General features: G+C 41.5%; 1 protein-coding gene across 4 annotated transcripts in view; it reads left to right on the forward strand.

The window, feature by feature from the left end:
* EIF4E3 (eukaryotic translation initiation factor 4E family member 3) overlaps positions 1–15,775 on the forward strand; it is a 49,857-nt gene that overhangs the window by 12,494 nt on the left and 21,588 nt on the right. For all 4 annotated transcript variants that reach the window (XM_038565856.1, XM_038565857.1, XM_038565855.1 and 1 more), the window contains 2 exons: positions 5,211–5,283; positions 15,457–15,551. In XM_038565856.1, the coding sequence (XP_038421784.1) occupies positions 5,211–5,283; positions 15,457–15,551 (168 nt within the window). The remainder of the gene's footprint in view (positions 1–5,210; positions 5,284–15,456; positions 15,552–15,775) is intronic.

The following is a 15,775-nucleotide window of genomic DNA, read 5'->3' on the forward strand; positions in this document are numbered from 1 at the left end:
GCCCAGAGACATGGGCACCTGATGGGCTTTCTTTTCTGAGGACAGAATCTAGGAATTTCTCAGCCCTGTGTGTGACTCTTACAGATTTCTTGGGATTCTTACTCGCTGTCCCACAGGTAGAAAATGTGATCAGTGTCTCTTAGTTCTAACTGCGCTCTTCTCTATGCCTGTTTTTTTTTGCCTCCGATGGCAATGATGATGATGGTGGTGTTAGCAACCGTTGCTTATTAGGTCCCAGGTGTTGGGTAAATGCTTTGTAGAGCATTCACTTATGTAGTCTAAGTAGCAAAGCAGTGGGTGACATAGAGGACCATGTTCTCAGAAAGAGGGAAGGAGGGTCAGAGAGGGTCAGGCTTGTCACACAGCTGGGAGGTAGCAGAGCTGGGACTTGAACTCAAATACCTTGATTCCAAGGGCCATCCTTGTAACCCCTCTGTTTTCCTGCCTTTCTGCTACAGCCCATTTGTGGCTTTTGTTTGGTAAAGTATCTTCTTCCCATGCCCAGCCCCAGAAAATGATGACCTATACATGTGTTCTTACTGAATTGTGTTCCTTGTATCAAATTTGGGAGTATGTTATTGCCGGGGATCCTTGGTAGCCTCCAGCCCAGCTCTGCATCTCTGCATCTTCCCCCTCCCAACAGCATGGCCAGATGGAGAATGGTGGAAGAATAACAGGCCAGAGCAAGGAGTGGGTCCAAGGAGGGAGTAGATAACCTAAAAAGGAATGGGAAAGGGATTTGCCCTAAGATACCAGGTGGGACCTTCCCATGATGACGGTGACATCTTGGTTTTTACTGGGAACCATCCTTGTCTAAGAGGAAAATCATGGGAATCAGAGCTAGACAGACCAGGGAAAGAGTGCAAATCTGCTACTTAAAAAGCCTCACTGAGCCTCAGTTTCCTAATTAGTAAAGTGGAAATAATGACACCAACTTGTCAGGGTTGCTATAAGGATTAGAGATAGCATAAGCAAAAACCGTCCCATATAACACATCCTCAATTAAAGGAGGTCATTATTACATTAATATCATTAAATCAGAGGGAAGATTCCTGGTGAACACTTCAGACTCGTTATCTTGATCCATCCGGGGTGTATTTTTTGTCCTGCTGATGTGTCCTCAGCCACAGCTACGTACTGGGAGAAGGTGGCATCGAATTCAGAGAACATGAAAACAGGTTCTGATTCCAGGGTTCTTTTATTTCCCACAACTCTGGTTGTGTGTCTTTCTAGGAAGGGTCATCATCAATACATATACCCCCCTCACGGCTCGCTCTCCCAGGCAAAGAAGAGTGGATCTGATCAGAGTTGTTTTGCCTTCAGGAGTCTGGGGAATTCAGAAAGCAGGGGTATTGGTTTTAGAACTCCATGAGAACAAAGGCTTTGTCTAGAATGACCACTGATGTATCCTCATCAGCTGAAAGAGGTTGTGCAATGAACCTTTGTTGATTAAATAAATTGTAAATCCTCTGAGATTGTTATATGTCTGTGTCAGGGTTTCTTGGCTTTGATTCTGGTGACATTTTGGGCTAGATAATTCGTTGTTGTGGGGCTATCCTGTGCCCTCAAGGAGGTTCCATAGCTGTCCTGGCTTTTACTTACTAGATGCCAGTGGCATCCCCCTCAGGTGTGACAACTGAAAATGTCTCCAGATGTTGCCATCTGTACCCTGGGAGGCAACATCTCACATCCAGATGAGTACCTTTGGACTGCAGAGTGAGGGTTTGGTTAGGGTTGTATTTGGAGGTTTAGGGTGTAACATGAATACAGTAAAAAGACTTTTAGAAGGTATGAGAATATACTGTGTACCTGAGATGAGTAAAATATTTCTTTGCTTGAAATCAATGGCGAGCATTTTTCTTCCAGTTGCTACAGCTCTCTTTCAGAGTAACAGGGAGGAGGGGATGTGGGGCTGGCTCCCAGGGCTACAGCTTTGCCACGAGCAGCCTACATTGCTACTTTAAGAAACGGTAACAGTAGACGCTACAGCTTCTGGTTCAACTTTGAACCGGCAGGCCCAGGACAGACTGACCTGCTTACAAGACAGATTATTTTAAAATCTCAGCCTGTTTACCCTGTTAAAATGGATTCTGTGGATATGGCCCAGTTTTGCACGTTAAGGATGTCCCAGGTCAGGTATGAGGTATTTTTCAGTGACTGTTGGGATCAGATTTGGCTCATAGAAGAATGCTGTTCCCACAGCTGGCCAAGGCACCCACTTACTACCATCAGAAGTTTCTGGCACCGGTTTCGTTACTTTGAAACTTGGACACCCATTAAACTGTCCAGCAGCTAGAAGAGATCCTTAAGATCTCAGAATCCAACCTTCTCCATTAAGGAATTAGGAAGCCAGAGGCGCCCGGGTGGCTTGGGTCATGATCTCAGGCTCTCTGCTCAGTGGGGAGTCTGCTTCTCCATCTCCAACCTGCTTGTAATCTGTCTCACTCTCTCTCTGTCAAATAAAACAAAATTAGGAAACCAGAGTCCATAGTAGCTGACATATTTCCTTCAAACGCCAATACATCAGCATGAAATCTTAATCAGAATTGACCTATTGAGGGTGATCCTGTTGGTTTTAGTGAGAACCTTCTCTACTCATGTCTACTGGAAAGACTGTTCTTAGAGAGCTGGGTGGCCAGGATTCGATGCTGTAAAGGAGATAGAATGTTTAGCACACGAGCAGCAATGGAGTCCCTGCACACTAGCTCTTGATACTATTGTCTTACACAGATGGCTCTGCCTTGTTTTATTCTAGAGTCCCTTCTTGGACTCTGGAAACTAGATTTGTTTAAAAGAAAAAAAAAAAAAAACTTGGACAGTGAAACTGAAAGGCCCTAAATGATTTTGTATGATTGTTTCCTACGCTAGAATAGAATCAAAAGACCAGAATGTAGGGACAAAGCCATTTAAAAAGCATAGAAAGGAAATGTTCATCAGAAACTTTTTCCAGGTTAAATGGTATTGTCCTCACATTGTATTAAGTTGACATATGCTGTCTGAGGCAAATATTCAAATACTCATTCTACAAAGTTACAAATTGAAATGTGACTTTAAGAAATAGTAGAAAAAATTGATATACACAGTTTTAAAAAAGGGCAAAGTACATTTCCTTCCTTTGGACCCTAACAGAGCCTGTATATACTCTCCTATGTGCTTTGGGTGATCCAGAGATCATATTTGAGCATATTTGGCATATTTGGTGAGCATAGTGGGCATATTTGGTGGAGAGGTCAGCTGAACTTTTCAAAGAGGGGAAAAAAACTCAGCATTGGAATTGTGCCAGTAGATTTTCATATAAAAGCAAAAGATTTTCATATGAAAATCTACCCAGAAGAAGTTCAAGGTCTGTTTTAGGGTCTTTTTTTTTTTTTTAAATATTTTTATAGTTGAAGCCATAAATAGAGTAAAAACCTGCATTAAATAGTAAATTAATATTTATCCAAGTCAAAACAGGCTCTGGAGTGATGGATAGATATATCTGGGGCTAGGTGCTGATTGAATACCTCACGATTTACCACACTCTTCAACATAGTTATTTAGGCTTCAGGTCTGCCAAGATAATGTGATCATGCTAGATATTGTGAATTTACTTTAAAGAGAAATGATATCCAGCATATTTATAAACAGCTAGAAAAGAGTTGTAAGCCCAATGCATTAGGGTAGCTTTATTTATCAGAGCTGACCAATTTAACGCAGTCCTTTGTTTATCCCCAGACTAGTTTACAATTGTGCTTCCTTAGTGACCTTCAAGCAAGGAAACTGTATTGAGAAGTGTATTTTTTTTCTATTCCAGTTAGATACCAGGGAGCACTTATTGGTTTATAGTTGCAGCAGTAAGAGTCTGTAGAGCCCTGTCATGCATGTGTCATGCACACCTCATACCTGGGTATGACCCTTTTCTTTTCTATCCTTTCTGTCTCTGAGCTCTGTGAGTTTTGTATGTATCTCTATTGTGCAATGGTTTTATGACTTTCTAGAAAGTACAACATCTTGAAGTTCCATGGGATCTGTGTCTTTGAGGGTCAGTGGCTGGTAAAGCTCATTTTTTATAGGTTCTGGATCCTCATGGGTTGACTATGAGCCAGTCATGTTCTCTCAGCAAGGCTCATTTCCTACCTCACAACCAGACATGGGGCTTTCAAGCATTATTTGAGTGATGAATTTTTATCTTTGGCCTGACATTCCTGAATCCTGACAGTCTCAAGTAAGAACTTCAGTATAGGGAGAAGGAAAAGGTAGCAGGACTTGGAGAATCTTAACTTCTAAGGATTGATGAGACTGTGTCATGTTCCCCCTAATCCCAGGCAATGGTGCGAGGTAAAGCCTGTCCCTAGTGCCCGATTTTTCTGGTGAATAAACCTGTAGTATGTTGCCATCTAGTGGACCATATGGCAAACTAAAGATTAATGTATTCTGACCACAGGGTTACTCAAAACTAATTAAATCAGCCAGAGAAAATAACCGAAAGAATTTTTCTAAAAGTAAGTGTTGGGGAAATACATGCAAATTTCACGTGAAACTAAAGTTGACCTTTAGTAATCATGTTTTCTGAAACCTGTCAACAAAAGGTTACTCTTTCTTAAGAGTTGGTGACAATTTACCACCAGGGAATTGACAAGTTTTTCTAACATGTAAAGAAAGGGTCCAGGATCCTGTGATTTCACTGTAGCTGTACGGTGGGCACAGTTTCATATCCAAAGTCCTAGAAAAAGGCTTGGTTATTACAGGGTTATTTCAGTATTTTAAAAAAAATTTTAAGATTTTATTCATTCATTCATGAGATACACAGAGAGAGGGAGAGAGAGGCAGAGACACAGGCAGAGGGAGAAGCAGGCTCCATGCAAGGAGCCCCACGTGGGACTCCATCCCGGGACTCCAGGATCATGCCCTGGGCCAAAGGCAGGCTAGGCTCTAAACCGCTGAGCCACCCAGGGATCCCTAAATGTTATTTTTTTTAAGTTTCCAATATCTTTCTTATGTGTATTTCCTTATTTTAAATAAATTTCCACAGAATAAATATGCTTACTTTTAGGAGAAGCAGATGCATGACTTCACAAATCAGGAATTTTACATTTTAAATGCTAAATAACATCCCAGTAATGTCTGATTCTGTGCTTTCAGACCTAATTTGTATGAAAACCTGCAAACTGACTTTCATGAACATTGACTATTTTGCTTGTTTCTCTGCTCTTTTGCTTATGTTTGCCTAGATCCCTCCCTGGTGCCACAGCAGCTGAGTGTGCATCAAATCTGAAGAAAATCTACACAGTACAAACAGTACAGGTAAGATCAAGAAATGGACAGGCCAGATTGACATGGTATGTGTTGGAGATGTAATCCTCCAACCAGAAAATGGCTGTCTGCTGGGAGTCCCCACCCAGGGCTCTGTCCGGGTATCAGTTCTCAGGTCCATTTTGCTGGAGCTGTGCTTAACTAAGTGTAACCCAGAGCACACATCCAAGTGGCCTGCTAAAACTCATTAACTACTTAAATATTTCACAGACCCTCGGGAGCAGCAGACTATGGTGTGTCCCCACATGGATCTTTATCTGCACTCAAATACCAGCTCAGACACTCCCTCTCTGAGCTCTGTTTCCCTTCTCTAGGAGGCAGTAGCACCTCCTCTGCAGGGTTATCTAAGGTTACATAGGAAGAGCAAGTGAGTGTTGGACGTGAAAATGGAAGGTATCAACCCTCTTACCTACTTTACATTTAGCTTCCATTATCCTAAATTGAGCAAGTATCAACCCCTTTAGTTTCCATAAAGTTTACAGAAGGAGGGCACCCCGTCTGGAATCGTTGGGAAGAGTGAGTAAGAAGATAATGTGGTTTCTGTGCTGAGCAGAATATCTGATACGTAGTAGGTTCTCAACACGTGTAAGCTCTTCATTCTATCAGTTCTTTCTGTAGCCAACCCTTATGAAGAAAATTTCTGAAAAACCTGGTTGATTTAGTTGATCACATTTCCATTTTCCTCAAAAGCAGAGTCTATCAAGTGTATCCCCTTTTTGAGGTTAATGCACTGTTATAGACAGAATAAGGATTTAAGGCTGATTTCTACTTGCAGTGCTTCTATGTTTGATACTTTCTAGAAGGGCCAGATTTAAAGTTTTCCTGTTATGCCTCTAAATCTTTTAGTCAGTCTTTCAACAATTTTGTTACATGGGCATCTAGATTGTGTCCCTTAGACAGTTTCTCACATTTAGAAGTAGCACAAAGATCCTTCTTTCAGAACTTTTCCCAATATCTGGTTCAGAAAATTGGATATTCTTAGGTGCCATGCAAGGCCACTGAGCCAGGTGTAAAGATACAGTCCAGACCATAGGCCATTTCTGATCTCGTTGGGAAAATGGCATAAGCATGTGGAAAGCAAAAGAACAGTGGTGCTGTAAATAATCATGCGGTGCCAAGTACAAGCAGTGTCACAAGGCAGCACGTGGGCCACTGTCCAGAGGGATAAATGCTCTCAGATTCCAGGAAAGACTTCCCCTCACTTGTTCCCTGTGGTTACCTCTTCACAGCAGTCATTGTATAAACCTCAGAGCACTTGATTTTGAAGCCTGTCTTCACATGGAAGTTCTTAGATCCCTTGACTTTTGGAGGTACTCATTAGATTTTTTACATTCCATTATGACATTGGGTCATCAGAGCTCTGCCTGGGATTCTAGGGCAGACATTGGTAAAATCAGATCAAGGTGTCCGTTTGTTTCCCTGAACCTGTATGACCAGAGTATTTGATTGAGCCTTGGCATCCAGCAGCAAGTTAGACAGGGTCTTCAGGGACCAATTTTTAAAGTTCCCAGGTGCACACATATTAGGAAATACTTTCTTAAAAACTATATTGGGGGACACCTGGGTGACTCAGCGGTTGAGTGTCTGCCTCCATTTCAGGGCATGATCCTGAAGTTCTGGGATCAAGTCCCACATTGGGCTCCCTGCAGCAAGCCTGCTTCTCCCTCTGCCTATGTCTCTGCCTCTTTACCCATGTCTCTAATGAATAAATAAATAAGATCTTTAAAAAAACAACCTATATTGGGAGATAATTTGTACTCAGTAAATGTAGATTTCATAAGTGTGAAATTTGGTAAGCTTTGACAAAGGTATGCAGAGATATAATCATAACCCAGATCAAGATAAAAAGATTTGCATCATGTCCATGCCCTTCCATTCAATCCTTCTCTTCCAGAAGCAACCTCTATTCACATTTCTATCCCCATATATTTGTTTTGTTGTTTATGGAATGTCCTATAAATGGAATCATATAGTCCCATACTCTACTGTGTCTATTATTCCTTTCTCTCCTTTCAAGGATTGGGGTACCTGGGTGGCTCAGTTGATTAAACAGCTGACTCCTGATTTCAGCTCAGGTCATGATCTGAGGGTCCTGGGATTAAGCCCCCCTCCCAGGCTTTCCACTGAGCAAGGAGTCTGCTTGGGGCTTCTCTCTCTCCCTCTCCCTCTGCCCCTCCTTTCTTCATTCTCTCTCTCCCTAAAATAAATAAATAAAATCTTTTATATAAATAAATGCATACTGAAGGATTAAAGGAATGAATGAGAAGTTAATACATGAACTGCTTTCCTGAACCACAACAGATACTTGCGTTAAGGATCCTTTAGGCTGTAGGCCATGTTCTCAGTGGAGGCAAAAACTGATCCTTGGTGGGGTGAAAAATCCTACTGTTCTTATCGTAGGTAAAGCACAGATACATATCTAGTACATAAACTAATATACAGCTTTGCTATGGTATTAACATTTCACAAGGGAGTGATTAGGAAAAAGGGCTCTTTGGGATGGGCTGGAGGGCTGTGATAATGAAACACTGCCCTGACTGGTCAGGAAGTTCTTTCATATCTCTGATGCCTCTGCCTGCCTGGGTTTCCTTATCTGCCAGACAGAGATAATAACGCTGCCTTACTCCCTAAGATTGAGCAAGGGTTAAATGAGATTGCACGTGGTATTGGATGCTACCCCTGGGCGTCATCAGTTGACTGGCGAGGACGTGGGGAAGGATGTAGAGTAGCCTCACTGCCTGGGTTTCTCTCCCAGATCTGCGACTTACCAGCCCGAGCAAGTTGCTTAACTTCTCTGTATCTCTTACTCATCTGCAAGATGGGAACAATCTTGATACTGATTATATCATGAGGCCCTGAGAATGAAATGACACAAGGAGGTGAAAAGCCCATAGTAAGGGTCCAATAGCAATAACAGGCTCATCTGCCATTACTCACCAATTTCTACTGAAGCATCCTTTTGTGTTTTCCTCAGTCATGTTTACTGTCAGACAGCTGACAGCTGTGCAATTCTACTTTTCAATGATTGATTTCAAACAGTTATTCCCCAGACTATGCCACTGCTGATACCCCTACTCATGAAAACACATTTAACCAATTGGTAACTTTTGGGATTCCAGCCTGTGAGTGTCCTGAACATTTGGGAATAGTCCTTAGTATTTAACAATAGGTTTTGGTGCCAGTTTTAAAGTCATTTGAGGACATCCTTTGGTTCCCCTGTGTTTTTATTCTTTGATTATATAGTGATTCTTGGACCCTTGCTCTTTCAGCACCAAAACTACATCCATAATTGTGTCCATGATTTTTCCCCATCTCCGTTTGGGTGAAATAGAATCATGGGTTATTAAGGACTGCTTTATATATAAGGATATCATATGTCTTTTTGTACTTTGAGGCCCTTCAGCAAATCAGAGTTGTGGATAGGGGTGGAGGAAGAAGTGTTATTCTCATTTATTAGCTACCGAGACTGAGGCTGAGATGTATGTGCTCCAGAATATCCAGTGGAAACGCTAATCTTGCATGTCTCAGGGACTAAAACTCCCACCCCTTCTAGGTCAGTTTTCTTCCTTTCACTCTGCCATGAGTGAGAGATGGGGGGGCGGTGAGGGGAGGCGCGTGCCTCCAGACGGCCCACTGACCCCTACTGAGGACACTCTCACTGTAGCCAACAATAATTCTCTTTGCTTTGAGTTAAATTTATTTCCTACTTTCCTGCCTTTCTTGGAAAATTCCATTTTTCATCTAGTTGTGTTTTCCAGATGCTTATTGATTCCTTTTACTCTTTTGTAAACATTTCCAAATTTTCCACATTTCTCCTGTGTTTTTATGTCCTAAATGGATGCAGTACAGAATAGAGCAAGCCTGATTTTTACCTGTGGAAGAATGAAGAGTTACCTGCCAAATATGATTTGCAAGGGAGGGCTCCCTCAGCCCCACTCTCTTTCAGCCTTGCTGCCACAAAACCAGCAATCCCACCCCTGAAACCTCATTCTTCTACAACATTCTATCTTACCTCGGTCATTTGTGTTATCCCCTTCAAGATTTTGCCACACTGTGTCCCACTTGTGCTGTGTTCTACCCAGTATTTCCCATAAATTGGCTGACTTTTTACTTAAATTTACATAATACAGAAACTTCATGTTTTTTCTGTAAATGGATATCCGGCATCGTTTATCATAAACAGAAATCTTCGTCAAAAATACATACAATCTGTTAAAATGAAGAGGATTCTCCTTCTGTACCTGTGTACTGCCAGTGATAACAAGACGTCATCCCTCATCAGAAGGTGGGAAGTTGTGCTATTATAGATCATTAAGTTAGGATGACAGATTGCCTTCCAAACCTTTAGGGAGTGAGGGCTATCCCTTTCAGAGAAAGAGGCTTATGTTATAGGTCAGTGCTGGTAATGAAGAATGATGTAAAGACTGATTCAAATTTTGAACACAGTCGGGCAGCCCACAGTGGGTGGCATCCTGCAATAGAATGACCTGGAATGAACCACTTGGGTGAAAAGAGGGGACCAAGGAAGGAAGGGAGACGCACTGTATTGAAGAAACAGATAAAAGGACTTGCAGCCAGGTCTACTTCATAGATCTGTTGAACAGAGACTTAATTTTGAGTAAGACAGGGTTCCTTATCATTTAATTTATTCATTATGTGTATAATGAGATCAGCATTTGTTGTCCCAACCCATTTGTGCAAAAATAGAATCGCAGTCAGGTTACCCACATCCTCCCTCTCTGCTGGCTTGCCAGCACAGGGGATGGGGAGAGGGTGGGGGTAGGTATTGTGTGGGTGGGGCCAAAGGGGGAAATTAAGCCTTGCACAGTGAAAGAAATTTAGTCACTTCCCATGTAAAACTCAGTCCCCAAAGAGGATCAGAATATGCCACCCCCCAAAATGCCACTTTAGTGTGAGAATTATGTTGAGCTGAAGGTGATGGAGAAACAGCAGCGAAGGATCCCTCTGTTCTCCTGTCTGCTTAATATCAAGGCATAAATTTCCCTTTTAAGGGTAGCAAACTTACCTGTACAAACATCCATTTGGACAGGTAGCCCCCTCTCTTGCCACTCGAGTCTGCACAGCAGACCTTACTGCACAACTGTTTCTACCGTCTGTGTCCTAGTCACCTACCCCAACTGACCACCTGTAAGGAGTCCCAAACCCCTTTTCCTTTATCCATTCACTTTTTAGAGTTTATTACCCTTTGTTATAATGGTACGTAAGCTTCTGAGTCAAACCACTTTCTTTGGGCTTTCATGTCCATTCTCTGAAGCCCCTGTGCACTTCAAAGTATTAACACTAATAAAGAAACATATACCATTGTGCCTTGTTCAGAAAGCAGGGTGCACACTGCTCTGATGTGTTTCCCCAGGCTTTTCTCTGGGCTCTCTCCTCTCAAAGTTTGAATTCCACTTAGCTCTCCAGTTCAGACTTCGTGATTTACTCAGTGACTTCCTATGCGGTGAGCGATTACTCTAACACCCTATCCTTTGTTTTATCTATGTGATGATCAGTTCTCCAGACTCTGGTTCTCTCTTTAAGTCAGGCCCTTTTGGAATTACAAACAAAGCCCATTTCTCTCTCAAGTACCCAGCTCTTGCAGATCAGAAGCACTTTGCTTTCAGCCTACTGTGTCTGCTGTCAGTTAAAAACATCCTTTAAGTTCTTGCTTTGTTTGTTCTTGGTTCTTTCTGTCCTCCCCACAAATATCATTGATTCAGTTGATGGGAAGCAAGCTCCAGACAACTAGAAATTCATTCCTATTGAATGGAAATATTTATTTATTATTTAAAAAAATATTCTCCTGCTTTACATGCTGTGACCCTCAGAAGAAATTCTGGACTTTGGGGTTTTTTTTTTGGTGGGGGGGATGGTTTGCTGGGTGTTTTTGTTTTATTTCACACCTGCTTGTCTGTCACAACATGACATTTTTTTTTCTAGTATTTTCAAGTATGTTCTCTTTTTCTTTTTACATTCCAATAAAAACTTGAGGAGGATATTTTTCAGTTTTTCTGGTAGTGAATTATGACCTATTTGGCAGAAGACTAGCAGGTAGAGCATAATTGCTCCAACCACAACCAGTAGATGAGGGCTTTATCAAGGGGTCACACTGTCCAGTGATTCTAACTACATCTTGCTTCCTTACTTGAGACATATCACAAATTCTCACTTCACCTTTAATCATTAAATTAATCCAATGAAATAGCTGTATCTACCTGCTACATAGAGGAGGAAATTAGGTTTCAGAGGCTCCATTAGTTGTGAAGGGATCCTGAGAACCTCCGTCCTGAATCCAAGTTGATTTTTTTGGATTTACAATTCCACTGGGCAGCCATCATCCCTGCCTCCACTCTTCAAGGATGGTGCCAGAAGGATGCTTGAGAGCTTACCCATCAAGCGCAGACCCCATAGGCAAGGTGTAGACCCCATGGCCCTCATACATCCAGTTCAGTTCCCCAGGGGTGCATCACAGTGCCTGCCTGTAACGGGTGCCTGCAAATGTTGACCAAATGAGCAATGCCCGACTTTTATACCTTTTGTCATCTGGGGGGGATCATTTAGGCTTTTAAGAAAAGCACTTAGCCATTATTTATAAATGCTGTGCTAACTTTTACTTCAACCTACTATTTGCAGGCCACTTTGAATTAATTCTAAGAATTCTAAGAATTAATTACAAAGCGATTAGGCTTTTGAAATCTATTGCAAGTTTCTATCTATAGTAAAATTTAGGTATTTCAACAGAGATAAAAATGCATTTCAGAGAATATGATAGTGAATTCTCAAGCTTCCAGTGAAATAGCCCTTTTACTTTCACAAAGTAGTAGGGGATAGTCTCAGGAGCTCTGTGATGCTGGATTCTTTCCTCAAGTTGTTTGACCATCATGTGTATAATCGTCCCCCCCTCATCCAACAGGGGTGCATTCTAAGACTCCCAGTGGATGCCTAAAACACTGCATAGTACTGAAGTTCATACATAGTAGGATTTTTCCCCCATACATACATACCTATGATAAAGTTTAATTTATAAATTGGGCACAGTAAGAAATTAACAATAAAAATAAAATACAATTGTAACTATATACTGTAATAAGTGATGTGAATGTAGTCTCTCTCTCTCTCTCTCTCTCAGAATATCTTATGGTACTGTAGCCACATTTCCTATGATGATGTGAGATCATGAAAAGCCTACATGGCAAGGTGAATGACATAGGCACGTGATGTAGTAGTAAGCTACTATATAGACCTTCTGATGTTATGTCAGAAGGAGGATCATTTGCTCCTGGGCCGCATTTTACCATGGATAACTAATTTAACAAATATTCCACATATTGGTTGAGGCTTGCAACAAGGAAACAGACCAATTTAGTGCTGCATACTTTTTCAGTGGGGCTCTTTTCAGTGATGTCACTGGATATTTTGCTCCTGTTTTATGTTCATGCACAAATGTATAAATATGTGCCTTAATAACTGCCTTAAGTCATTCTATTGCTGTACCTTCTTGGGCTGTAATCTCCTCCTATCAGATTTGCCAAAACTAAAAAAATCATTTGTCTGTTTATTTTCAAGAGAAACTGTTAAAGCCATGAACTTTAGCATGATCCTTAGAGTGTTTTCTTTTTGGATGAGGAGAAGCACTGTGTCACTCTTTTTGAAGTGCTTCAGATACTCAGTGAAATGCCAGGGCCCAAGAACTTTGGCAGGGAGTGGTGAGGGTGGGTACTCTGGTTGAGGTGCTCCATTGCAAGGCTTGAAGTGTAACAACACCAAAGTCCTTTTAGTTAAAGCAGGGATTTTAATTCTAGCATAATTTTATCCATAAATTCTACACAGATCACTGCCACACCATTGGAGAAGTCCCAGACTAGAGCTAACCAGCATACTCAATGTTGTTAAGCGAATCTCCTGACAGGAAGACATCTTCAATAGGCATCCTTCATTCTGTGACTCCTTGACCTGGTCCATGGCTTCCAAGAGGAGAAAGATGTGCCTAAAGCATAGCAGTCAAAGGAAATGGCACAGTGGTTAAGATCACATTTTGGAATCAAACTGTGTGGCTTCAAATTCCACCTCTCTCTATTCACACTCACACCACAGGCAAATATTGGAGTCATGTTATCATTTGCACTAATGGTAAACCATTTATTAGGTAAATACTTCTATAAGGACAGATACTTGTTTGAGGATGTGCTGTTACTACTGATTTCAGCTATTCCCTGTATAGTGCCATGTTAGTATAAGGGATCAAAGTATTTTTTTATTTTAATTTATTTGAGAGAGAGAGACAAGTAGTGAGAGAATGAGCAAGGAGGAGAGGCAGAAGCAGGCTCCCTGTTGAACAGGGAGCCTGAGGCAGGGCTCGATCCCAGGATCCTGGGATCATGACCCGGCCCAAAGTCAGATACTTAACCAGCTGAACCACGTAGGTGCCCCAGGGATCAAGGTATTCTTGATCAGTCTACTGTCAGGTGGTTTTCTGATTTCAGTTTTATCTTACATGTCATTGTTGCTTTCCTTGCAATTAATTCAGCTTTAATTTTTATACCAGATAGGCTTGAACAACTCAGGATTATCATTCAGCATACATGAAATTTAATTCCACTGCTCCACTACAGAGGCCCTGGGACTTATTTTTCTGGTTGTTCTTTTGTTTGTGCTGTTTTCCTCAGATCTTCTAGGACACCCAGACTTCACTTACCCTATTATACAGAGTGATACTTCTTATTTGTGTAGTAACTCTATGCATAGAGTTCATAATGTAGTGGTATGATGGCCTATTCCAAACAATCTGGGAGGGGCTTTTTATTTGTAAACTCAATCCTTGTCCTAATCCTTGTGGTCATACCAAATGCTTACTTTTAGACAGATTAGTCTCTGTGCCTGCATTATGTATAAAACAAGAATAATAATTGCACCCCCTCATGAGGTTGTCAGTAGGGCAGATTACATGCATATGTAGAAGTTCATAGACCAAATCCTGGCACTATTAGTACCTATACCTTTACTATGGTTACTATAATTCTTTTTTTTTTTAATTTTTATTTATGATAGTCACACCACAGAGAGAGAGAGAGGCAGAGACATAGGCAGAGGGAGAAGCAGGCTCCATGCACCGGGAGCCCGACGTGGGATTCGATCCCGGGTCTCCAGGATCGCGCCCTGGGCCAAAGGCAGGCGCCAAACCGCTGCGCCACCCAGGGATCCCGGTTACTATAATTCTTAATCTGTTTTTGTCCACCAGCTACTCTGTGTCTGAGTTAGTTCCAGCTGCCATAACAGAATATTATAGGCTGGGGAGCTTGACCAGTAGATACTGATTTCTCACAGTTCTGGAGGCTATAAGTTCAAGATCAGAGTGCTTGTATGGTTGGGTTCTGGTAAAGGCCATCTTCCTGGTTTATAGACAGAAAGACGGTTTATAGTTTATAGCTCTCTTGTATCCTCACATCATAGAGAAAAAGAGGGCTTGTTCTCTTCTTTTTCGTGTCAGGACACTAATCTCATCGTAGGGGCTCTGTCTTTCTGACCTGATTACCTCCTAAAGACCACACCTCCTAATACCATCCTATGGGAGGCTAGGGTGTCAGTATATAAATTTGGGGAGGACACAAACATGCAGTCCTATATTTTGGACAACTTGTTTTAGTAACTACTCCCTGTTCCTTCTAGGAGGGGAATGGAGAGAGTACATAAAGTGATCCCTCTCTGCCTCCTCCTCTGTGAGCCATCCCCTAATCCAAAGCAGAACAGTTTCCTTCTGGGCTTAGAAAGAAGACAGTCTGTGTTAAAAGGAAATATGGTTCACTACATATATTCAGCACTTGAGTCTGTGTTAGATACCATCCACTTGCCAGAAAAGTCAATAGCAAGGTCCATGCCCAGTTTTACATGGAGATACATGGCATAGGGAGGTTTGCTTAATAACTATTGCTTCCTGTGAAGCATAGAACTTGGCCCAACATCAGCAAGGAACGTTCTTTAATGCTATGTTACAATTTGTAACAGAAAACTAGAAGGATTACTGAAAAGGAAATCTATTTTGAGTGGATAGGACTTAATGAGAATCTGATTTTCTTCTTGTTTTCTTGAATGCATTAATTTTATAATCTAGTGGCATAGCGAATCAATACTGGGTATATTAAACAAGGTGTTTTTCTTTTGAAGATATTCTGGAGTGTGTACAATAACATCCCTCCTGTGACTAGCCTGCCTTTGAGATGTAGTTATCATTTAATGAGAGGAGAGAGGCGACCACTTTGGTAAGTGTATAACTTGTAATTTGAGGTTAAGGTGGGAGGGAAATGGTTGTGAACCTCATAAAATATTTACTTCATGCCAAATTGGAATGCCAAAGTCATTTTCTCCCAGTAATGATGGAAAGTAATTTTAGCTCTTACTTAATTATGAACGAAGCCGCTGCCCACTTTCCCCTTCACCCTGGGATCCACAATGATGAGTAGGTTTCTCAGTGTTCCCCACTGAA

The sequence above is a fragment of the Canis lupus genome, chromosome 20, assembly GCF_011100685.1.
Source record: "Canis lupus familiaris isolate Mischka breed German Shepherd chromosome 20, alternate assembly UU_Cfam_GSD_1.0, whole genome shotgun sequence".
Taxonomy (NCBI): Eukaryota; Metazoa; Chordata; class Mammalia; order Carnivora; family Canidae; genus Canis; species Canis lupus.